The 24,154-nt window shown below is 40.2% G+C and overlaps 2 protein-coding genes across 5 annotated transcripts; one reads left to right on the forward strand and one right to left on the reverse strand.

The window, feature by feature from the left end:
* Positions 1-1,135: 1,135 nt before the first annotated feature.
* On the forward strand, positions 1,136-9,698 carry fam47e (family with sequence similarity 47 member E). 2 transcript variants are annotated; one of them, XR_013101185.1, is made up of 4 exons: positions 1,136-1,209; positions 7,961-8,288; positions 8,409-8,534; positions 8,892-9,698. XR_013101185.1 is itself a non-coding variant. In XM_004575640.2 (4 exons), the coding sequence occupies exons 1-3, from the start codon at positions 4,332-4,334 to the stop codon at positions 8,529-8,531; spliced, it is 486 nt and encodes a 161-aa protein (XP_004575697.1). In that variant the 5' UTR covers positions 4,241-4,331; the 3' UTR covers positions 8,532-8,534; positions 8,892-9,697. The 2 variants fall into 2 exon arrangements, 1 of the variants encoding a protein (XP_004575697.1); XM_004575640.2 differs by lacking the exon at positions 1,136-1,209 and adding an exon at positions 4,241-4,366 and having other exon boundaries at positions 8,892-9,697.
* On the reverse strand, positions 9,668-23,988 carry LOC101476814 (uncharacterized). Of its 3 annotated transcripts, none has more exons than XR_013101184.1 (23): positions 23,703-23,988; positions 23,563-23,620; positions 21,646-21,785; positions 21,141-21,328; positions 20,906-21,015; positions 20,523-20,826; positions 20,378-20,430; positions 20,022-20,132; positions 19,804-19,885; positions 19,524-19,646; positions 16,752-16,967; positions 16,376-16,612; positions 15,866-16,034; positions 14,449-14,601; positions 13,987-14,099; positions 13,611-13,769; positions 12,267-12,359; positions 11,949-12,071; positions 11,434-11,597; positions 11,084-11,134; positions 10,835-10,896; positions 10,389-10,474; positions 9,668-9,873 (listed from the first exon to the last, which is right to left on the reverse strand). XR_013101184.1 is itself a non-coding variant. In XM_004575641.3 (23 exons), exons 1-22 carry the CDS (start codon positions 23,833-23,835, stop codon positions 10,432-10,434), a joined length of 2,958 nt encoding a protein of 985 aa, XP_004575698.3. In that variant the 5' UTR covers positions 23,836-23,988; the 3' UTR covers positions 9,668-9,873; positions 10,389-10,431. The 3 variants fall into 3 exon arrangements, 2 of the variants coding, with proteins under 2 accessions (XP_004575698.3, XP_076747187.1); XM_004575641.3 differs by having other exon boundaries at positions 10,389-10,547; XM_076891072.1 differs by lacking the exons at positions 9,668-9,873; positions 10,389-10,474; positions 10,835-10,896; positions 11,084-11,134 and having other exon boundaries at positions 11,440-11,592.
* Positions 23,989-24,154: the final 166 nt, after the last annotated feature.

Here is a 24,154-nt window from a genome sequence, read left to right on the forward strand (position 1 = left end):
AGAAAATTAAGCAATTCATCTGAATTATTACTTCACCATTGTATTGGATTTGTTTATAGATAAATTTATGAAAGTAGGATTTGTTTCAGTAATGTAATAACAAATGACTCTTTCACAGATCACAGCACACACAGTATCTTAAAGATTGAATGTGTAAATACTGTAGACACACTGGTCCACATCCCAGTGTTTGCTCCAAGACGTTTTTTTTTTTTCCAAATGGGGCTGAACTTTCTAAAGTCAGGCCATCTCCGTCCAACCATTTAGAGAGCTCTTTGCAGACAATGTCCACTCACGCCAGTGCAATTGGTCATTGTCAAACAACTTGATAAGTTCGAGTGCATGGGAAGGAAATTCTTCTGGAGAATAAAGGTGCAGCATGTAAAACTTAGAGTGCATATGGTTTCAAGAATTTCCTCACTGCCGGCAAAAGATTAAACAAGAAAATATGTTCCCAGTTAAGAAAGAAAGAAAGAAAGAAAGAAAGAAAGAAAGAAAGAAAGAAAGAAAGAAAGAAAGAAAGAAATCAGTATTCAGTGACTTTGCAGCCCCTAAAAGCAGCACTAGAAACTAAATAAGACATACAACTTTCAAAGAAGTAAAAGGCAGCCTAAAAAGGCAGAGATGACTGAATTTTCCTGCCCTTGAGACAGACAGGTAGTGCTTCAAGTCTGAGATAGGAACATGGAAAATATTCTGATGCCAACTACAGTTAGCTTGGTTGCACTTACAGAGAAAAGTAAAAAACACATTTTAGGTAAATGCCAACAGCAGGTCAAAGCTGTCAGTGTCACAGTGATGCCACACACAAACTGGAAAGTTCAAAAGTCAACAACTATGCTAAAAATTAGTAAGGGTGACAATTTTGTTGTATGCAACACAAGGGCGTAGATTTGGCATGGACGGAAGGGACATGTCCCCACCAATAATTTAATCTCTTCGAGTAAAGAAAAAGAAAACAGATAGAAATTAAAAAAAAAAAAAAAAAGGCGATCTGTCAACGTCTCATTCACCCAGCGGTGCAGAAAGAGTTAAATTACGTTCTCTACTGGAGTCCTATATCATGTGACAAATATGGCCAATGTGATTGGCTGTGCCTTTCAGGGAGCTCTGTTTAGTTTTAGCAGCGGCAATCCTGCGCTGCGAGCAGGGGAGGAGGATGGCAGCAAAAAGAACCTGGATATAAGAAAGTATTTTTCAAAGAAACCTGTAAGTCACTTAAAGTCAAGTTCACTCATAAAACCTGTCCATCATAATAACGTTACAGGCAATGCAAGGCAATACATGCCAACCCTCCCGTTTTTCAGTGCCCCTCTTATTACTCTTTCTGGGTTGCAAAATAAACTTTAAAAAATTTTCAGGCGAGAATGTAGCTGTGCAAACTTCAAATATCTGAACCGGGGAGAACAGCAAACTTCCGGCACATCGTTTTAGGCTTTGGCCCACATCAGTCTAAAATTGTATGTAACCATGAATAACGTGTTACCATGTGCACCAGGAGAGACTGGACAGTATAGATGTAAAACAAATATGCCAGCAGTTTATCTCAGTTAATGAGAGGAGAAGGCATGTGTTTGGCTCCTTCACATAGTGGACATTGAGTTGTTGTATGGGACACCAGTAGTCCATGTCTGTTGCTGTAACAGTAGTTCATGTTTAGAGTAAAACACCCCAGCTCACTGACTTGATAGGGGCAATAGTGTGCCTAAAATGTTGCATAATTTTGCTAAGAGATCTTTTACTTTGTGGTAATCTTAGATGAGTAGTTTTATGGACAAAAACCACCAGGTCATTCAGTGTTCCCTTAGTGCTAATGTATCAGAGATGTTGGTGTAATATAACTGAAGTAATGTTGTTAAGTCCTTAAAGTCATATTCTTTTATTGTCATGACTGTATTTTAAGCTATTTTTATTTTTGTATGATATCTGATTTATATGAAATATGGTTGAAGTAAACTAAAGTATAAAATACTTAGTCATTTGTTTAATAGTAACTTAACATTATATAATTCACATATAAAACTATGAATTGTAATTTTAAATGGTTTAAAAGCACGTAGAATAGCATATGTAGGCAAGTATATTTCTCCTTTTTTTTTATTATCAAAAAGCAAAGACGAAAAGGAAAAAAAAAAGAAACAGGGCAGGGTTCAGTGGTTGAATCGTCCGTCCCCACCAATGCCAAAACCAAATCTACGCCCTTGATGCAACAGAAAACTCAGGTCATAAGCACGAAGGAAGAGGACACTCTGACCTGACACTTGACCTTTGCAGTCCACTGAATGCCACTCAATCTGACTGATGTATGCAGAAAAAGCTTTTAGGACACCTTCTGGGTGGAGCAGAGTTGCAAAAGTGAAACTTTACCTACGGCTATAACTCTAGGCATAAGATGTTTATGACCAACCACTTACTGATCAGTGTTGCTGCTGATGCATCGTGTCTAAAGTGACAAACAACCCATTCACAGTCTGTATCAGCTCCAACACTGGTCTTACTGAACGCTATACTTGCTGACATTTAAATTCCAGCACAGTTTTTAAATGCTAAGAATTTGTTCCAGTCTAGTGGTTGCCTTTTCCATCAGCTGATGGCTCCAGCCAAAAGGTCTATGGAGAAGTACTTGCTTTCAGCACCAAATTTAATTTAGTATGAGCACACCAGGTGCTGCTCCATCAGCAAAGGGGCCATGTACTGTATGCACCTGTGTACATTTTAACATAGGCAGGTTTCTGGTGTCACTGTCACATGGCTGCATTCAAGCGGACTGTGTTGCTGGCAAAGAAAACTGAAACTGCGCATTAGACAGTTCACTGACTGCATTTGAACAGCTTACTAACTCAGTTTGTTTCTATAAATAGGGATCATCAGAGCTCAAAGAGGGGAAACAGAAGTCTCTCTGTCCCAGCAGTCTTTTCCCTGATGTTTAAACAGCAGGAGAGTCCGGGGACCTAAACTGGAGCTAATTAGCTAATTCATGAGGCCTGAAGGGAGCAACATGTGATTTAATGCAGTCGGCAGCAACAGCCATGTTTCTAAACAACAGGTTTTGTCATTAATTTCTATACAATCTGAACAATTTCTCACATTAGCAGAAAAATATGGAAAGTATGCTTTAAGAGTCAAGTACAAATGTATCCTGGGAAACACAGAAGGATTTTAGGCAACTTATCTCTACTGGAGATGTGTGTTGTATCTAAAGATATGTTTGACTTTGTAGTTGCAGTAGCACATATGAAAACAACATCTACTGATCCACACTGAGGGGACATAGGTTTGTTTTAAATCAACACCTTTGATTAGGCATGGCTTGTTACACACCCACATTATGTTGATATGTAGATTAGTTACACTGGCATTCTTACTGGGACAAGTGACATTTCTTTTTCTGAATAAGGCAGCGACTTGGCTTATAAGATGTCAGTGCAAACTGAAGACAATGGTGAAGAGGACTGTCAATCAGTGAACAATGACAGCTGCTTTTTTTTTATCGAGTTTGTACGTGAAAAGCTTGATTCACATGTGTATGTCGACCCAAACATAACGAGCATGACGACTACTACTTTCTTAATGTTAGGAAACTGGTGGGTGTTGACATCAGTCCAAAACTCGTCAGTGGAAGGGCTCACCGCAAAGCCCCCCACTGTTACAACACCACGAGTCCATGTAACCGACCAGAAAGCTTCTCTTTCAACTTCGCTATGAAATCAGTCATCACATCCACGACTTGGGCCGGTGATGAGATGCATTTGCGGAGTGTCGGAAAATGCACCCTCTGCTCAACTCAGTCGAAAAGAAGGTTAAGCTTGACTTTAGATGTACACAGTGTTAATGACAGTTTTGGCTCTGTAGTAAAACATTTAGGTTATTCAGTTATTATTTCTGTCGTACAGAAAGCAGACATTGGCCATAAAGCTGTTGTCCAGAATGTGATTCAAGTGTTTCTGATTTTTATCTTTTTTTTGCCTGCTACTGGGGAACAAAGTTGTGATCTCCTCCCTTTGAACACCGCAACACGCTCACTGCAAATTAAACACATAGGTTGGGTATTTGGATTTGGCGGTAAAATAAACAAATACTCGTCGGTACTTGTTTGCTGTACACCTTAAATGTGACACAGCGGAGACATAATGAAAGCAAAAGTTATTTTAACCTGGGTTCCTTTCATATGAAAATTAGCAGTTTTAGCAAATTAACTAGAGTTTTTGCGGCTTCCGCTGTTACCATAGTTACTGAGTAACAAACCGCCGTCGAACGTCACGAGTCAGCAAACGTAACGCTTGTTTTTCGTGGGGTTTTCCAAAACTCATTAACAGATAATATTTACGAAGATGGAGTCTAAAACCAAACAACCAGTTTTTCCTTGGTAAGTCACTTAATTTTTTTTTTACTGTACTTTTTCTTTTATTTACAAGAAAATATTTGCATTCGCCCTTTTTAACCACTGCTAAGAGAAGTGTCATTGCACTGTCTAAAAAGATGTACTTGTAATGTAATAGTGTTAACTAATGTTACTTGTAAATAGAAATCGAACTAATACATAACATCCCCTTTCAGACTGCTTTATTTCTGGCAAACAGCAATAAATGCATTTACTCATCTACAAGTAAAATTATTTCAGCTTTATGCTAATGTTGTATTGCAGTGCAGCAGGCCTGCATGCTCCAGTTAATTTATATGCTGAGTAACCTTATGCGTATAAAACACCGTATAAGTAACATAAGGGCTTATCTAATGAATTTAACTCCATCTCACATAGGTTCAACAATAAAATATAATATTATAAAATGGCTACAATAGGACAGTTACATAAAATACTAATTTCCTACTCATATTTTGCTTCTACGCTTGAGGGACAATTTGCTTCAAAGAGCATTTTTCCTAGTTGTATTATTGGCAGTATTTTATGTGTGCATTTCTAATACCTATTTCATTTTTACTTTTCAGACCATTGCACTGGTTTAACCTCCTAATTTCTCTTTGCTATTTGGGTTGATTGGGACCTGATGAATGTAAAAACAAAGAATTACCAGATTCTTTTTTAACCTGATTTTTGTATCTGAGAAAAATTTGATCCACATATGAGGACATTCGTTTTAAATTTTGATAGAACAGTAGCAGTATACGGTCCTTGTAAGTGGATATCAGGTCCTTGTAGAGCAAAATTTAGTATTTTGGTCTAGACAACCCAAAATATGATGTCCACATATTGTTCACCATCACTGATGCTGCCTCTTAGACCTACTTCCTGTGTTTGCCCACCTAACCTGAACAAGCATGAGGGCAGGGATGAGGAGACTTGAGAAATACATAGAATTCAGATGAGGAAGAGGAAAAGGGAGAGGCAGGACTAGAGAAGACAAACATGGTACTCTACATCACCGCACACATGGAAAGAGTGCTATTTAAAATTGTCACTGAGCTGCTTTATTTATATCTTTATTTATATTCTAAAGGATGAGAGATGTGCATGTAAGTGGGGGGGGGGGGGGGGGGGGGGGGGGGGGTTGATGTATGCCATTATGCTGCTGAGAGAGAGGCGACACAGCTGGACGCTTTACCCTGGTTAAGAATTTCAATATCTCTGAGATTGAGAACACAGTACAGAATAAATAATAAGACAACACCAGTCTGCAGGTAATCTAAGGGAACTAGAGAAACACAAATAACAAAATATAATGCCACTGTTCTTAAGCGGGTAAAAGGATTAAATGCTGGCATGCCACAAGAATTAATAAATAAACAATAACATTTTTTCAAGTTAGATAGAGAGTGCTTGAAAAGTTTGCTGGCTATGTCCCAAAATAAGATTTTTAATCCCCAACAAGATATACTAACACCGTCTTTGTTGATAGATTTTCGCATATATTGTCTCTGTAGACATCATGCAAATGTTATGGCACATTAACTCGGACACTCCTCACCTGAATTTTTCATAAAGATCTGAACAACCAAGGAGACTCTTAGTTAACAAAGGTGATGAATACAGTTGTCATACAACTAATAATACCCTTGGAAAGCTTATAAAGGTCACACTACCAGAAGTAAACATTGCTTTCTTTGCAGACTGTAGCATAATATATCTGAAACTGGTAAAAGTCATACACCAGACTACTCCAATTTCCCTCAGTAAGAATCTGAAACTTGAACTTGCTTTAAACTGCGCTATGCTACAAAATATGATATTGCTACTGCCAAAAGTTTGGAAAGACAGATAAGGGTGTTCATGTAGGAGAATGTTTTTGCAGTATCAAAAAGTCTAAACACAAGAACATTTTGTTGAATTCCATTCCAGCAAATAATAATAATAATTAAATAAATAAATAAACTATCAAGCCTTTTTAAAAAATAAACCATTTTATCATTTGAGCGGATAAAGAAGGACATGGGAGTTAGTACAGACTACATAAGTGTCTAGCTGGCAGAGGTAAATATAAAGACAACTCAGAGAACAGAGTGCAAGTATGTGAAGCAGAAGCATGTTACCTTTTCAAATACACAAAAAGTGTCTGCTTACATGATGAGACACTTTAATTAAAAAAAAAAAAGTTTCATTCCTGAAGGACCAGGCTCCATGACATATTAAAGACTTCACATTACCAAACTTTAGAAAAGCTCCTAAAAGTAGAATGGGAGGCAGAGCCTTCACTTGCCACGCTCCTTTCCTGTGGAACGAGCTATCTGTCTATGATCAGGAGACAGACGTTACCTACTTTTAGTTTTTGTTTTAAAGCTTATAGGTAGGGCTAGATTAAGTGAGTCTGAACCATGCCTTAGTTAGGCTTCTATACAGTCAGGCTGCTGGGAGATTTCCCACGATGCACTGCATGTCTTTTATTCTCCACTCCCACTACAGCATTCTCTCATAAACTATGAGAGTGTTTTATACATTGTGTCTTTCCATTCACTTCCTCCTTCTGCTTGATGTTTCTTCCTGTTAAAAAGAGCATCTTCCTCTCCACCATCACTTCCTGATTTCCTATTTTTTGTATGTTTGTCACACAAAAATGTTTCAAATTATCCAAAATATTTAAATATTAGACAAAGACAACACAAGTACCGTAATTAAAATATTCAATTTCTGAATGACAGTATTAAGGGAGAAAACAATATCTAAACCTACATGCCCCCCAAATCTAGTAACTGGTTGGGCCAACTTAGCAGCAACAACTGTGAAAGAGTCTTTTTCAGCACTGAGAAGGAATTTTGGCCCACTTATCTCTGCAGAATTGTTGTAATTCAGCCATGATGGAGGGTTTTCAAGCATGAACCGCCTTTTTAAGGTCATGCCACAGTATCTCAGTTGCATTCAGGTCAGGACTTTGACTTTAATTTCTCTTTGCTATTTGGGCTGACTGGGACCTGATGAATATAAAAACAAAGAGTTACGCGATTTTTTTTTTTTTTTACCTGATTTTTGTTTCTGAGAAAAATAAGATCCACATATGAGGACATTCGCTTTAAATTTCGATAGGACATTGGCAGTATAATGTCCTTGTAAGTGGATATCAGGCCCTTGTAGAGCAAAATTTAGTATTTTGTTCTAGACAACCCAAAATGTGATGTCCACCTATGTGGACACCAGGTCACAGGAGGTTAATGATAAACACCGCGATTTAGAAACTGCATTTTGTGTTTACTTGTGTTATCTTTGTCCAATATTTAAATTCTATGATTTGAAACATTTAATTGTGACAAACATACAAAAAAATAGGAAAGGGGCAAACACTTCTGTCACAACTGCTGTTGTGATATATATAAATTGCACATTTTCAACCTTCTTCTTAACAGAATATGAAAAACAGCTTCTAGAAAAATATCTGTGTTGTTCAGCAGGAAATGCACAATGAGTGTCTGCTTTGATATATCTGCTTTTGTTTCTCTGAACAACACAAATTCGCTTTTACTGGGTTGTATTCATGTTGTTTCACAAAGTTTTTACGTTTCTCTAAATCCCCAGGTACAGGGAAAGGTTGCAAGCAAAGTATCTTAAAGCCCCGGATAACAAGCTGTCATCTATCAGGTGTTGGCGTTTCACAAACACCAGTCTCTGCTCATCAGTGACACCTGGGGTCTACACAGGAGTCTCACCTCTTATTTTCCCGGGGACTCAAGAGCACAACTCCAGTCAAACGCCTAGAAAGAGCATCTCTAAAGAGCATGCCTGCTTCTCAAAGCAGATGATCCAGAAGCAGATTCGCAGTACGTATGTCGCTTCTGTAGAGGAAAAACTCAAGCAGCACCCTCTGGCTATGTACCCTCACTATAAGGATCACCTGACTCCTGAAGTAAGCTCCTCTATGCCAGAATGACATAGCTTCAGGTTAGGCAGATAAATGATGCCTGAATGAAGGCAAATACCTTCACACTGTGTTAAAACATATTTACATGGTCTTATTGTTCTCTAGTTATTTAATCGGGTGGTGGCTGTTTTGGACCCAGATTTGAGTGTGAGCAATGCCTCTGCACTTCCTGCACCTTCAGAAGACCTCGCAGAGGAGGAGGTCAAAACAGGAAACAGCCAAACTTAAAATGTAGGTACACACACAGCTTAGAAATACCTGGCTATTTTAGTAATGCCCAACATGACTTCTCTGCTTAAATGCAGAGAAGTCACGATGTCCAAAATCCAACTCCAAGAAACCCTTCTATATAATAAAAAAACACATATAAAGAGTATCAAGAGAGACCAGTTGGTCTCAGTAAAACTGAACACAATTAAGGACATCAAAGTATAGTTTTCAGGAGATAGTCTGCCTTCCTGGTAAAAGGTTTGTTATCTCAAACTTTTCAGTTTGAGATAACAAACTAACAAGAGAGCACATTACTGTTTCGCAGAAGTTACAAAATAACTATTATAATGACATGATACTTATGTTTGACTTTTGCAGGATGAATGCTTCTGATGGTGCTCCTCCTTCAAGTCTGTTTGCCACCAATTGTGCCCATTCAAGCACACAGCAACTTCTCAGGTTTTTGTATAAAATCCCAACCAGGAAGGCTATTCATATTTCCAAAGCAAGAACAAAATTCAGTACAGATCACAAATATAAGTGAAATATAAATTTTGATATCTTTTACTTGGGGAGGAAAAAAACAGTTACGTGCAAAAATAAACAAATTCAAGAGTCTGGCAACAGGTCCAAGTAGCTGAACTAAAATGTAAACAAGAGATAGAATGGGGACTTGGATCTGGCACAGATCTCAAGAAAACCCATCGTCCTTTCCCGTCTAACGTAACAAACAGCTGGTTTCATGGCAAGTAACACAAACCATCAAGAGTGAAGAGGATACAAAATATTTGGATTTAAAGACCTCTGTGTGGTAGGTCCACATCGTTTGTATATGGAAAAAGCTCAAGAGGATACAAAGGACAAGGGTGTTTAAGTATGACTTTATTTCTAAAGAATCTCCTTTTTTTGAAGAGTAAGATAAAGATCAATAACAAGAGGTGTGTATATTTGTTATCATATAAAGGAAATATGGATAATTAAGTAGTGCTTATAAACAAAGGATGGCAGAAGATTTCCAGAGTCCCTAAAAGCAGCCGGAACTGTACTAGATGTACTGTATGGGCAGCATGTGTCCCAACTACTTGAATCACAGCTTTTATTGTAAATTTATTATAAATCTATGCTATGAATAAAATAATTATTAAGAGACTTCACATTTTTCAAGCACTTTATTTAAACATGATAATACAGCTGATTGTTTTTTCAAATCAATCAAATCAAATCAAATCAAATCAAATCACTTTTATTGTCACATCACATGTGGAGGTACACTGGTACAGTACATGTGAGTGAAATTCTTGTTTTTTCAAAACTTTCTGCTGTCAGAGTTCATTCTTGTGACCTTTGAAAAATGAGGCATCTGTAAGACAAAAAAGAAAAAAACATAAAGGTATGATATTTGACAGATTATGATCAATCAGAAACACAATGGAATGTTAAGCATGAGATGCTGTGAGATGCTAAAGGACAAGTGTAATAGCCTTTAACGCAGAACTGGATTTCAGCTGCTGTCACACCTAAAAGTCTTTTCATCTGTTACTGACTTACCTTTAACTACATGACTCTTCTTGTTGATGTTATTCAGCCTTTCCTACACATTCAAAGACTCTGAAATGGTTGCCTTGATCTCTCCAGTAAAAGAATAAACTATAAATGACTCAATCTGTACAAACAGTTGACTCATGTCATGATATCGATGTAGAGTGAACAATGCTTGTAACATGTTTTTTAAAACAATGTAACTGTAACTATCATCAACAGCAGGAAACAGTTTTCAAAGTAAAAGTGTTCAAATCAGTTTGGTTTGTTCCTGACTACTGTCTGAATGACCTCAGTTTTGCTCAGTTGTGATCATTAAGAACTTTAAGAACTTACTGATAAAAGAAGAGGGGTTCAGAAGCATTTTGACGTGTCTCTGTTAGTTGTTGGGGTCAGAGGTCAGGAGAGAGTGGACTGGTGACCTGCGACCCAGTGAGAGTAGCGGTGGTGAGGAAGTATCCCTCACTGCAGTCTCTGGTATTAATATAAAATTGCCTAAAAAGCAGAGTGTCTGTTACAGATTTAAACCAAATCTTATTTTATTAAACTGCTCTATCTTGCATTATCTAGAGTTATCTATTAAACTATCTATTAAATATTTTCTTGATGATTTTCTTGTTCAGTAACTTAAAAAAACCTGCGTATTTAACCAAACAACAACCAAGACCAATTAATAGTGACAAGAAACTGTTGCAGGTCTAAAATTAAATTAAAATAAAATAAATTAATGCTTAGTAATAAGAAATTAGATATATTAAATAAAAACTGCTTATGAAACTCACTCTGACTGAAGGACTTGATTATTTTCTCATCTGGTTCAGCTGTCTTCAGGAAACATAGCTCGCTGTACACAGTGTGTGTGCAAACAGAGATTCATTACATTGCTTTACAGGCCTGTAGCACACTGCAGGACCTTTCATGAGAGGTCACATGGCTATATGGTGGGATCATCTCACAGCCTTAGGGCAAGTCACACTCACAAAGTCATGCAAAATATTTAGAAAAACAAAAACAAGGGGCACTTTCCCTACCTGCTGAAGGTATTTCTCCTCAGTTTGTAGCCAGTATCGCAATGATCAGTTCTGCGTCACAGACAAAAGAAATATTACAATATGGGTAAAGTGAGATATAACAAGAGCGTATGAGAGTACAGCAGAAATTTGGGTACATACAAGCATTTGAATGATAAAAGGCAATTTTTTTACATTTTATATTACAACATAGACTTTGAAACTGTGTGGTCAGTGAAAGCACTCACCACGTAGGGCTCATCTATGATTTCTTGCTCACTTAGAAATATCACATGATTTCCATATGTGACCTAAGTCGGCCTAAGAATAAAGCTAATGCTTGGGGTGTGTGGGAACTGAGCCAGACGTACAATGCGGTTCTGTGTACTCTCTCTGGTGCAGACCTCCTCCTGTGGAAGCTGCTGCCAGTGGTGCTGTTATCGGTGTGTGGTCCAGGGTTCTCCAAAATCCCTCCTCTCAGGATTTTGTCAAGAGATCTGAGCTCACAAGTGGGGCTCTCCAGCTGCCTCCTTGACTTCAGCAGCCAAAAAGATGTGCATGACAATGTAAATGAAGTGATATTTGGTAATATATTTATTAAAATGTTCATTTTTAACAGTGAAATCAAAATATATGGGACAGTCTTCTTTTATCTGAATTAAATCAATAAAAACACATAAAACTGTCTCCGCAGTCCAACACAAATAGCATTTCAACCCTGTGTTGAAATTATTTACAGTCTGTTTTCTTTCCCAGCTCCAGGAATGCAATTCAAAGGCTGAGCAGATGTCTCGTGTCTGTACAGCCAAATAAAATGATTCACACAAGCACTTGACAGACTGAAAGCAGGAGGGATAGGCGAGATATAGGGAGTTTCTCACTGTACCTTGATCTTGGCGTTGAAGGCATGCTGGGAGGAAGGTGGAGCAGTGTGTGCAGATGGGATCAGGGAGTCCAGATCAGGTGGACACACTTTCAGAGCTGTGTGCAGATTTTGACCTTGGAGCTCCTACAGAAAACAAATGTGGTCATGTCTCCCACTGAAAGATGTGCAATATTTAAAAATTATAGCCTAGCCTAACACACAGCTGAGAACCTTAGCATTGAGCACTTATTGTGTTTTTTTCTATACACAGACATAGAATACAGCATATTCTTGATTATAAAAAAGCTCTGTCCTACTAATTATGTAGAACAGCTTTACCTTCAAGTGGAGGGCATGGTGGAGTTTTAAGCGGAAATATTCCTGCTCCCGCAGCTGGATAAAATCCTGACAGTTTGCAAAGCTCTCCGACATCTTTTGAAATACAAAAAGAAACTGCGGTCACACTGGGACACAAACAGAGATACAAGAGGACTGACAAAGTTCCTTTTTATACTTGTCTCTATAAAATTTTGAACTTTTAATTCAAAAGGAACACAATTATTCTTTGGGAAACAGGAAAGTATGATGCTACCAATTGTAGAATCTTTTAATTAATTTTTATTTAAAAAGGATAATGAACATTAACAGAAGCATGTGGGCCCATCATGTAAATGGGGAAGATTATGTACTGCTTCCATAAGAGTCAGCCAGGTGCTACTAATCAAAATGCACTGGATTTTCTAATCATCAGACTTGAACACCTGTATAAAACCAGAATTTTGGCAGCTTGGTCTGGTGCATTCAGCTGTTTAATTAACACAATGCCAAAATCGTCCCATGAATGGATACCCCAGCAACATCAGACTGCGCATTGCTCAGAGAATTAGGAAAAAACCCAAAAGCTACCTCTCCAACTCTACAGGCCAGTTAGCATGTTAAATGTTCCGGTGCATGACTATTGAAGAAAGCTGAACAAGTATGGCTTGCTTGGAAGGGTTTCCAGGAGAAAGCTTCCTCTCTCTCTAAAAAGAACAGGCTACACAGCTTAAGTGAAATCTGAACAAACCACAGGACCTCTAGAACGATGTTCTTCAAAGTCAAAGTGGAAACATTTGGCCATAATGCACAGCCACAAAACCAAACAGAGCATTATCAGCTTAAATACTTCATGCCAAGTCAAAGGGATGAAATGGGCTTGTTTTGCAGCCATGGGACCTGTAGTCATTAAGTCGACCATGAACTCCTCTGTATGTTAAAGTATTCTAAAATCAAATATGTGGTCATATATGTGTCAGCTGACGCTTGGCCGTAACTGTGTCACGGAACAGGACAATGATCACAAGCACAGCAGCAAATCTACATCAGGATGGCCGAAAAGAAAAGAATCAAGGTGTTACAATGGTCCAGTAAAGTTCAGGCCATAATTAGAAGAGTAAAGAGCATTTTATGATTTTATTAAACAGTGTCAGCAAAGGAAAAAAAAGCAAACAGGGGAAACTGTTAAAAAAGAAAACAGTTACCCCCTGAGGAGAAAGTGTATTTTAAAACATTTATTCTTCACCGCACACTGCTTACACTCAAACCTCTGCATGTTTCAGGCAGTCACCAACATATTCACGCTTCTAAAAATTGCAGGTGTCAAAAATTGTGTCATGACTAAAATGAAGTGTAAATGAATGCCACCTTGTGAAGGATTGCCTCCAGCTCACTGATCCTATCTGTTAACTGCTGATCTTTGGAGCGAAGCACCTCCAGCTCGTTAGCAAGTTGTCTCTTCTCCTCCCTGACGAAGGTTAGTTCCTGGAGCTGACGCTCGGTCTCCAAGTTCTGGCAGTCTTTCTCCTGGACAAGAAGAGAACATGGAGTAATGCCTATCTCACTTCAGATGAATGTGAAGAACTGGAAAAAGTATGAAAAATTAACTGCCAAAAAAGCAACAAAAAACCCCCAAAAAAACCAGTTGTATAGTGTTGCATATTTGAAGACTACTGATTAAGACATTTTGACTGCTATGTCATCAAGAGCTAACTTGTCAAAAGTTAACATGGTAAAAGCTCACGTGATGCAGCTTCTCCACTTTCTCCTCCAGATGTTGAATTTTGCTCTGCATCAAGTCCACCTGCTCTCTCCTGCCAGTGATCTCCTTCTGCATGTCCAAGGCTACCTGGAGGCCTGAAGTGGAGTCAAACCATGGGACAGAAAGATGGCAACATAAATAATCACAGAGCTCTTCTTTAGGATGGATTACAGGGTAGGGAATTACAGATTACATCTCTCAGACTGAAATGAAGCACAGGAGGTCAGAAAGTGAATTGAATACATTTCACTAATATTAAATTTTTTGTTCTCTGAAATGCAAAATGTCTCTGTGATACTAAAGGTCGCTAACGTGAAAGTACTTCACTGTAATCTGTGCACCTGACCAAATATATATGAAAATCACAAGCAGTTCCTCAGAGTTTTATTTGTTCATGAAGACTTTTAATTAAGTTGCATTTTAAATTATAAACATTGATCAAACCATGTCTGTCAGCCCCTTTGAGGGTCCCCAAGGTGCTCTGGATCTGATCTAGCTCATCGTGGGCGTTCCTTATCTGACTCTGAAGATTCAGCACCACACCCTCATGCTCCTCGTTCTTACAGCTGTGCAGCCGTTGCAGCTCCTTGTGCTCCTCTGAAATCGTGCCCGGACAAACACGTGTTACGTCCAGAGAGAGAAATAGACGGTAACACATAAGCAAACACACACCACAACAGAAGGGCTTGGTTAACAGTGTAAACATACCAAACATAATTCTTTGCTTTCTTAACACAGCAGGACAAGAAGATAATTTGATTAGACTAAAAGCCAGGAGAGCTAAAGTTTTTCGAGAAACGCCTCCATGGTCTACACAGTAATTCCTGGTAAATGGAAGGCTTGACTTCAGCAGTTTATTGATTAGAGGTATCAGACGACCCAAAGATGGATGCTTAGCTTATGTTATACAGGGTTTACACAGTGTTCTTACACTTAACAAAACGTTTTGCATTCTCCTGTCGTTGTTGTCCATTTGATAAGAAATAATGTGTTTTAAAATTGAGAAAATTAAGCTGTCTTCAGTGAGGGTCGTTGATATGTGCAGGAAAACCCTGAATACAGTAAAAATGTACTTTGCCAGCTTACTATTCTAGGCAGCACATTTCAGACATGTCTATATTAACCTGGACACTGATACTTAGGTTAGTACTGTAATGAGGGCAAGGGAACAAGGTCACCCTGGTAAAAGAGATTTAATTTCAACAGGAATTCCTCTTAAAATGAAAGATAAAAACAAACAAACACATAAATAACTATCCATGTCTCCACTCAGTAACAGAACAGAGTCAGGGTCTATCATTCAAGGTAATCAAGCACAAAACTTCAAACACTTCTCTGTGCTTACTATGAAGGTATTTTTGAGTGTTATCTAAATTAAATTCAATTTCATTGGTTAACACCTGAATGTAACTGTAATAACTTTAATCTATTTGCTGGCTTTTCCCAAAGAGAAGTTTTTAAACAGCTTTTTTTCTCCCTGGAAATCAGACTCTTACCAAGATTACAATGCTTTTGCTAAATTCTCCTCAAAGTCTGAGTGTCTGAGTGGAATGCCTCTCTTACAAAACCTAAAGCCTTTTTTAAGATATTCTATTGCATAGTGTGAGACAAACTGCATGTCACAGACAGTAAGGGTGTAAACAATTCTCCTAAACCACAATTTGGTTAATTACACAGTTTTCTTTAAAGGGAATGAATAACAAGAGAAATGGCAGATTTGTGTTAACCACAGATCACTTAAACATTACTGTCAACAGAATCATCATTAATCAGCTGAACAGCATCTTTAAACTTTCATCAGACTACGCTTTAACCAGTCACCTTATTTCACTGATTGTGAAACAGGGTACATTCAACTCACTAGTAAGGCTAACTAACTGCACACGTCGCAGTTCCAGCTGGGTGGTAAGCTGCTGTTTCTCCAGAGTCTCCTCCCGGATGCGCTGGCTCTGCTCAGCTACAGAGGCCTCGAGCTGTCGTCTCTCATGCTCTACAGCAGCCAGGTGGGACTTATGGCGATCTACCTCAGCCTTACCGGCAAATGGTAATAGAAAAAAGAGAAAAGGTGGCATTAGGACAGGGGTGGGCAACTCCAGGCCTTGAGGGCCGGTGTCCCTGCAGGTTTTAGATGTGTCCTTGAACCAACACAGCTGATTTAAATGGCTAAATTAGCTCCTCAACATGTCCTGAAGTTCTCCAGAGGCCTGGTAACAAACTAATCATGTGATTCAGGTGTGTTGACCCAAAGTGAGATCTAAAACCTGCAGGACACTGGCCCTCGGGGCCTGGAATTGCCCACCCCTGCATTAGGACATGTCAACAGGAAAAAAGAAAGGGAAAAATGTGTTTTGACCTAATACTTGCTTCTGACCCTTAGCTGCTGCATCTCCAGCTTGTGCTGGTTGAGCTGGTTGCTGAGGAGGCTGTTCTCCTGTTGAAGATCATCGATGGTGCAGCTTTGTTGGACTGTCATCTGGATGCTGCTCTCGATCTGGAACTTTAGAAGATCTATCGTCTTCTCTCTGTCACTCAGCTTCAGCTTCAATGTCTCTTGTTCTATCTGCAGGGTCTGGCACTGACTCTGAGCCTCTTTTAACCTGTTAAGATGCTAAAAAAATATTTAAGCCTGAATTCACTGAAAATGGTGATCTCTCCCCCCACAAAAAAATTTATAAAAAACATTAAAAAATATTCTCTCTAAAGAAAAAAAAGCACCTGACACAAACACATTTTCTTAAGTGTATTACTTGATGAGTTTCTTGTTGCTTTAAGTGGAATTCTTTGTCTTTCTCCCACAGGAGTTCCTGGGATTTCCTTCCCTCGTGGTCCCTCTGCTCCAGCAGGGCCTCTAGGCGGGTTTTCTCCTCCCCAGCTTGGTGAAGCTGCTCCTTAGTCACCTTCAGCTGCCCTCGAAGGACCTTTAATCCCTCCTGGAGCTCACACTGCTGCTGGTCACAGCACCTCTGGATAAAGCAGGAAGCACAGTGAGTTGCCTGCACTGGAATGGGCAAAAATTATAATCTTTTGGAATTTTACACATTAAGGCAACCCTCTCTGAACGTTGAATCAGAATCAGAATCAGAATGGGGTTTATTGCCAAATGTTGAGCAGGTTTACAACATTAGGAAATTGCTGCGGTGCTTCAGTGCAAACATAGTGTCATAAATAGCACTTAAATAGACATGGAAAAAAATAAAAGTAGGGATAAGAATTAAAAGTGCTACGTGGAAAGATATGTGCATGAGATATACATGAGATATATACATGAGAATAAGAATTAAGAGTGCTACGTTGAAAGATATATACATGAGTGCAGGTGGTGATCAGTGCCAAACATGGAATGATGCAGTGAACACAGCGTAGGGTCATGTGTTAGTGGTGGGAACAGTCATATGGTTATTGTTCATGTGTCCAACAGCAGAGGGGAAGAAACTGTTCTTATGGCGAGAGGTTCTGGTGCGAATGGACCGGAGCCTCCTGCCTGAGGGGAGCAGGTCAAACAGACTGTGTCCAGGGTGAGAAGGGTCAGCTGAGATCCGAGCTGCACGCCGCAATGTCCTGGAGGTGTACAGGTCCTGCAAAGATGGGAGTCTGCAGCCAATCACCTTCTCAGCAGAGCGCACAACACGCTGCAGTCTCTGTTTGTCCCTGATAGTGGCTCCAGCGTACCACACGGTGATGGAGGAGGTGAGGATGGACTCGATGATTGCGGTGTAGAACTGCATCATCGTCCGTGTTGGCAGGTTGAATTTCTTCAGCTGCCTCAGGAAGTACATCCTCTGCTGGGCTTTCTTGATGACGGAGGTGATGGTGGGCTCCCACTTCAGGTCCTGGGTGATGGTGGTACCCAGGAAGCGGAATGAGTCCACAGAGGTGATGGGGGTGTCAGTCAGGATGATGGGGGGGAGTGGAGCTGTGTGCTTCCTGAAGTCCACAATAATCTCCACTGTCTTCTGGGCATTCAGCACCAGGTTGTTGTGGCTGCACCAGGACACCAGACGTTCAACCTCTCTCATGTAGGCAGACTCGTCCCCGTCCGAGATGAGTCCAATAACGGTGGTGTCATCTGCAAACTTGATTAGCTTGACAGACTGGTGGGTGGAGGTGCAGCAGTTGGTGTACAGGGAGAAGAGCAGAGGAGAAAGAACACAGCCCTGAGGGGAGCCGGTGCTGATGGTCCGGGAGTCCGAGACATTCTTTCCCAGCCTCACATGCTGCTTCCTGTCCGTCAGGAAGTCAGTGATCCACCGGCAGATGGGATCAGGCACATTCATCTGGGAAAGCTTGTCTCGGAGATGGTCTGGAAGGATGGTGTTGAAGGCAGAGCTGAAGTCCACAAACAGGATCCTGGCGTAGGTTCCTGGGGAGTCCAGATGCTGCAGGATGAAGTGTAGGGCCATGTTGATGGCGTCGTCTACAGACCTGTTGGCTCTATATGCACACTGCAGGGGGTCCAGGAGGGGGGCCGTGAGGGTCCTGAGATGGGAGAGAACTAGGCGCTCAAAAGACTTCATGACCACAGATGTCAGAGCCACGGGTCTGTAGTCATTTAGTCCAGTGATCCTAGGTTTCTTGGGGACAGGGATTATGGTGGTGAGAACTGCTCCTTACATAGTAAGATTGTGAGTATAGTAAATCATGAGGCCAAAATTAACAGCAACCTTGTTGAATCCACATGGGCTAAATAGCCAACTGGAAATGACAACTACTGAGTCCAATTAGCTTTTGTGTCTTTAGATGGCATGTGGGAAAAAACTTTATTCGTTACACAACACTAATGCCAAGCGGGAGATAGCAGTTGCCCAGTGTATGACCAGTGTATGCCTAAATAGCTTGTTTGGGTGACTGAAAAATCACCAGAGTTGTATAAAAAACACTGTATTTCCTTTCCTCAGCCTTTGGCAACACATTTTATTTATCAAATAACAGGAAAATACACAGACTTCTTTTAACTGAGGTAACACAGGCTCATTACCTCAATGATCATGCTTCCATCCTTAGCTAATGCCCAAAGGCTAACTTTAAGACAGAAAAAAACCCAGGTCTCTTGGATAGTGTTGTTGCTTTGTAATTTGCATGCCCAGTTACATTGTTTTTTACATATTGCCTCACAGCAACAATGAACTCCAGCCTTCTAGTGTTGGCATTACAGAAAGACCTGATCAGTCAGGATGTTCAAACTTCAGTTGCTATAAAGGAAATTGTTGCCCTATTGTATAGATGGCGGTGCAGTACATAAGAACAGTATGAAAATATTAGTTATTACAAGAGGGGTGGTACAGGCTCAGTTTATACTGCCTTAGTAACCTTAAAACCCATCCATTTATAAAAAGCCTCCTTCTGGTTTTGCTAATTGTCTTTGACCACTCCCACCTACAGCTAAAGAATTTTCACAAGCAGATTAAATAAATTACATAATTTTACCTAAACTTGACACAAAGTTTAATCCGGCATAACCACTGTACTTTAATACACCGACATAACAGTTTATGCACAGAAGCAAAACTGTGGTACCACACCTTATGTTGTTTAAGCTGAGAATGAAGTTCCATTGCCTGTTGCAATGATTTGTCTTTTTCTTGCTGCTGAGCACTCAAGAGCTGCGTCTGAGCCTCACTTAGCTGCTGCTCCAGACCACAAACCTACAACATGACAAAACACATTCACAAACCACATAAAAAAGACGCACATACTGGCCATTTACAGGTGCTGCTTCTCCACATCCAAGCAGCACAGTTCAGAGAAGCGAATTTATATGTGCCTTACTTAATAACTTCATCTTTTCAACATCATCTTTACCTTATCTTTAAGGCTGGAAAAGGTTGACTCCAATTCTCTGGCCTGATACTCGTGCAGTGAGGGCGGTCTCACGGTGAGTTTTCTGGGTATACAAATCATGAGTGAATACTTCTCATATTGTCTGACAGGTTTACAGTAATACAGAAACCAGCAGGGAGTTATCACTGCAAACTATCTGATGAATAATAGAAAGAAGACATTTTTTCACAGCCACTTACTTGAGCAATTCCACTTTGGCACACAAGTTGAAGCTGTTGTCTTTCGATGAGCTCAGTATATCAGTCAACATCGCCATCTCCTGGCCAAGAGTTGAAATGAGGTGTTCCAGTCTAAGTTGACACATTTTGCACAGGGTTTATTTACACGGTTAAGGTAGGGCACAGCAACTTTTTAAGTTTACTTTGTTTCTTTGATGTAAATTTGCTGCTTTACTTTGTACTTCGTGTGAGTGAATGGAAAATCTTTAGCTTTTGTACAACAGGTTTGACAAACCCAGCTCTAAGAATCTGTGATGGGCAGTTGTTGCCATTCAGTAAATGACAGAATTCACTGATTAGTTAGGAAAATGATATACCTTTCTTGTTCAATTGCTCCACTGTATTCCTTGTTCCCCATCTGTTCTTCTGACTGATATGAAACAGAAAGAAAAAAATCATGAGAGTCATATTTTTTTTGCAAAATACACCCATTATTGTACTCTACTGAATGCTATCACTTACCAAAAAAGGCCTCCCCTGTAGCTTGTCATTGAGATCCACATTTGCCTTATTAGGAATAAATTGCTGCGTTTTGCGATTCTCATGTTTAGTGCTGGTAACTGAGTGCTCAGATTGTTTCCCATCCAATGTATGATACACCTCCTTTATGGTCTGCTCCAATGTTTCAACTTTCCTATTAAGCGCGACCGCCTCATTCTCCATCTCCTGCAGCTTCTTGTCCCTCGACCTTTTGAGTTTCTGAAGCTCTTCCAACAAGCACAGCATCTTTTCCATCTGATCAACGTGTTTCCTCGAATCCTTTAATCTATAAATCAAAAGATTTGTGGGTCAAAGTGATTCAGGCATTTTATTTTATATATGTAGAACTGTATCTGTGTTTTCACCTCAGGTCAGACAGGGCATCATTCTCCATCTGGACTTTATGCAGCTCAGTTTTCAGGTTTGTGATGGCTTTCTGAGGACAGCATGTTTCTTGTTCAGCTTGATTAACTGTCTGTGTTTGGGGAGATGAAACATAAAAGATACATAATGCAGAGAGTGCACTACCCTCCTCTGCTATTAACATCACACATGACCAAACTATTACATAAGATTTCATGGCTGCAATAAAATATGAACCTTGTTGAGCTGCAAGTCTGACAGCTGCTGAAGGCAGTCATCCATTGCATTTTCTAACACCTGCTTTCCAGGAGAGCTGATGTCCCTTTGGGCTACTTCCTGGTTTAAAATATCCAGACCAAAGACCAAAGGCTGAGTCACTGCCTGCTGGTGGGTTGGAAGAAAGGAGGAATCTCCAGGAGAGTCATCTGCCAAAACAGCAACAGATGTTTAAAACACTCAGAGCGTACACTGTCACTGTTAAGCTAGGGTGTTTGTTTATGTTGAATTCTTTCCCTTCATATCTGTGTATGCATGCTAGTTATTTGGATTTAAACATTTTCTGAGACCCAAATAGCTTAGAAGAATTTGAGCTTCAGTACTTCTGTGCCTTTAGTTTTCAGCCATTTTATTCTACTCTGGATTTTGTAAAACAATAATAAATAAGCCATTAGATAACACATTTCCCCCCCATCTTTCAAGTTAGAGCGGCATAAACAAGATGTGTGGAAACACTTGTACTTACAGATATGAGGTTTAATATCATGGCAGCTTTGTCCAGGTGACCTACAGCTGCCGCCAAATCTCTCCAGAACCACCTTAGTTGCATTTTCCACCTCTTCTTGTAGTCTCTGGGTTTCTTTGGTGCGGCGATCAAGCTCATCACTGTCAATACATAGAAGCTCAGGCTTAGACTAACTCATACAGTGAATTCAGTTCAGATTTGTTTACTAATGGTACCCACTGCAGCACAGCCTGATTTATTTTCTTTGATCAAAACAGAATGTTTTAAGCCTAATCGTTAAAGCTGTGAGGAAGACTGCCATGCATCAAAACCAGGACCTGGCTCCACAGGAGAGGATAGCTGAAGGCTCTGCCTCCCACTTTACTTAAAGCACAGTGAACCACAAGTAAGCCTGACAGGGCAGTCTTACAATGAAGTGCTCTGTTAGGATAATATGGTACTATGAGGTCTCTAAGATATTAAGATAAGATAAGATAAGATAAGATAACCTTTATTAGTCCCACACGTGGGAAATTTGTTTTGTCACAGCAGGAAGTGGACAGTGCAAAAGTTATGAGGCAAAAATTAGAATACAATAAGAATAAATACAGTACACAACTGTACAGAATAGAATAAAATAAAATAAATATACAATAAGATAAAAATAGAATACAAATACAAATACTATATACAACTGAGTAAAAATACAACGATGACAGAAAGGATTATTGCACTTAGTATTATTGCATATGTATGGATGTGTGTGCTTGATCAGTTAAAGTCTTTATTATGGAGTCTGACAGCAGTGGGGAGGAAAGACCTGCGAAATCTCTCCGTCCCACACCGTGGGTGCCGCAGTCTCCCACTGAAGGAGCTGCTCAGTGCTGTCACAGTCTGCTGCATGGGGTGGGAGATGTTGTCCATCAGGGATGACAGCTTAGCCGCCGTTCTCCTGTCACTCACCACCTCCACTGGGTCCAGAGGGCATCCTAGAACAGAGCTGGCCCTTCGGATCACCCTGTTCAGTCTCTTCCTGTCCCCAGCAGAGATGCTGCCGCCCCAGCAGACCACACCATAAAAGATAGCAGAAGCCACAACAGAGTCATAGAATTTCTTCAGGAGTGGGCCCTCCACTCCAAACGACCTGAGTCTCCGCAGCAGGTACAGCCTGCTCTGCCCTTTCCTGTAGAGGGCGTCTGAGTTATGAGTCCAGTCCAGTCTATTGTTCAGATGAACACCAAGGTACCTGTAGCTGTCCACAGCCTCAATGTCCATACCTTGGATGTTCAGTGGTTGCAGTGGAGAATGCTTGTGCCTGCGGAAGTCTACCACCAGTTCCTTGGTTTTACTGGCGTTGATCTGGAGGTAGTTCAGCTGGCACCAGTCCACAAAGTCTTGAGTCAGTCCTCTGTACTCCTTGTCGTCCCCATCAGTGATGAGGCCGACTATTGCAGAGTCATCAGAGAACTTCTGCAGGAAGCACTGGGTGGAATTGTGGGAGAAGTCTGCAGTGTAGATGGTGAAGAGGAACGGAGCCAGAACCGTTCCCTATTCAATTTTGGCTTCAACAGGGAGCCAACACGGGACAAATGCGATCTCTCTTTCCAGTCCCTGTTAATACTCTTGCTGCTGTGACTTGGATGACGATTTGATGATTTGGATGCTTTTTCAGGGAGCTTTTAGAACAGCCGGATTAATAGGAATTATAACAGTCCATCCAAGAGTGGCACATGCATGATCTACCTTTCAGTTCACTGTGAGACAGGACATTTTTAATCTTGACAATACAGTGCAATAGAGTGAAAGAAGCAAGTCTAAGTTCTTTTTTTTAATGTTTATCTTTCATTGGGTCTGTCCTTTAGCATCTTTGGGACAAAAAACGTAGTGCGCGTCATTTTTTCAGTGCAAAAGCTGTTAAGTTATGGTGAGGAACCTTACCTCAGCTCCTCCAGTGTCACACTGTTGAATCTCAACGGAAGAGGGCCATCATGGGGATCTGTAAAGTAAATAGGAACCGTCCAAGTTACTGAAACAAAGTTTAGCATACTAACAGGCAATACTTTGCTTATTTAGCTTACCAGCGGTTCCAGTTCCTGCCGCTGTTGCTGTTCTATCTTTCGCTGTGTAATGGTATCGTAAAACGTTAGTGCCACTATTGATGGAAAGCCTATAGCTCTGGGGCTCAGAGGGCTGGGACCCCGTGGAAGACATCTCATTTTTTATGTCAAGTCATTGATTAAGACATTTACAAGAACCTGGAAATGACAACTGCTAACGAGTTGCTAGAGCGCGCAGTTTCATCACCATGGAAACAGCATCGGTGGTAGTGACGTGTCATGCGCAAAAGCATCGGCTCTAATTGGAAGAGCCAACTCCCATCATATTTGCCAAATAAAGATAAAATATGAGGCTACAGATGGTAATATATTAAGAGCAATTGGGAGCCAAAAGAGCCAGCTCTTTGGGAGCCGTGCCACAAGAGCCATCACTAATCCGTAGCTAATTTGGCCGACGTAGTTGAGCGGTCTTT

The sequence above is a fragment of the Maylandia zebra genome, linkage group LG12 (genome assembly GCF_041146795.1).
Source record: "Maylandia zebra isolate NMK-2024a linkage group LG12, Mzebra_GT3a, whole genome shotgun sequence".
In the NCBI taxonomy this organism is placed as follows: Eukaryota; Metazoa; Chordata; class Actinopteri; order Cichliformes; family Cichlidae; genus Maylandia; species Maylandia zebra.

What these genes read in the sequence shown, in the direction of transcription:
- fam47e (XM_004575640.2), top strand. Translation starts at nt 4,332, where the DNA reads ATGGAGTCTAAAACCAAACAACCAGTTTTTCCTTG. An exon ending in AAACAACCAGTTTTTCCTTG is followed by an intron (nt 4,367 to 7,960) that starts GTAAGTCACTTA and finishes CTAAATCCCCAG; the next exon opens with GTACAGGGAAAGGTTGCAAG. An exon ending in AGGATCACCTGACTCCTGAA is followed by an intron (nt 8,289 to 8,408) that starts GTAAGCTCCTCT and finishes ATTGTTCTCTAG; the next exon opens with TTATTTAATCGGGTGGTGGC.
- LOC101476814 (XM_004575641.3), bottom strand. Translation starts at nt 23,835, where the DNA reads ATGTCTTCCACGGGGTCCCAGCCCTCTGAGCCCCAGAGCTATAGGCTT. An exon ending in GTGACACTGGAGGAGCTGAG is followed by an intron (nt 21,786 to 23,562) that starts GTAAGGTTCCTC and finishes ATGTATTGACAG; the next exon opens with TGATGAGCTTGATCGCCGCA. An exon ending in TTTCCAGCCTTAAAGATAAG is followed by an intron (nt 19,647 to 19,803) that starts GTAAAGATGATG and finishes GTCATGTTGTAG; the next exon opens with GTTTGTGGTCTGGAGCAGCA.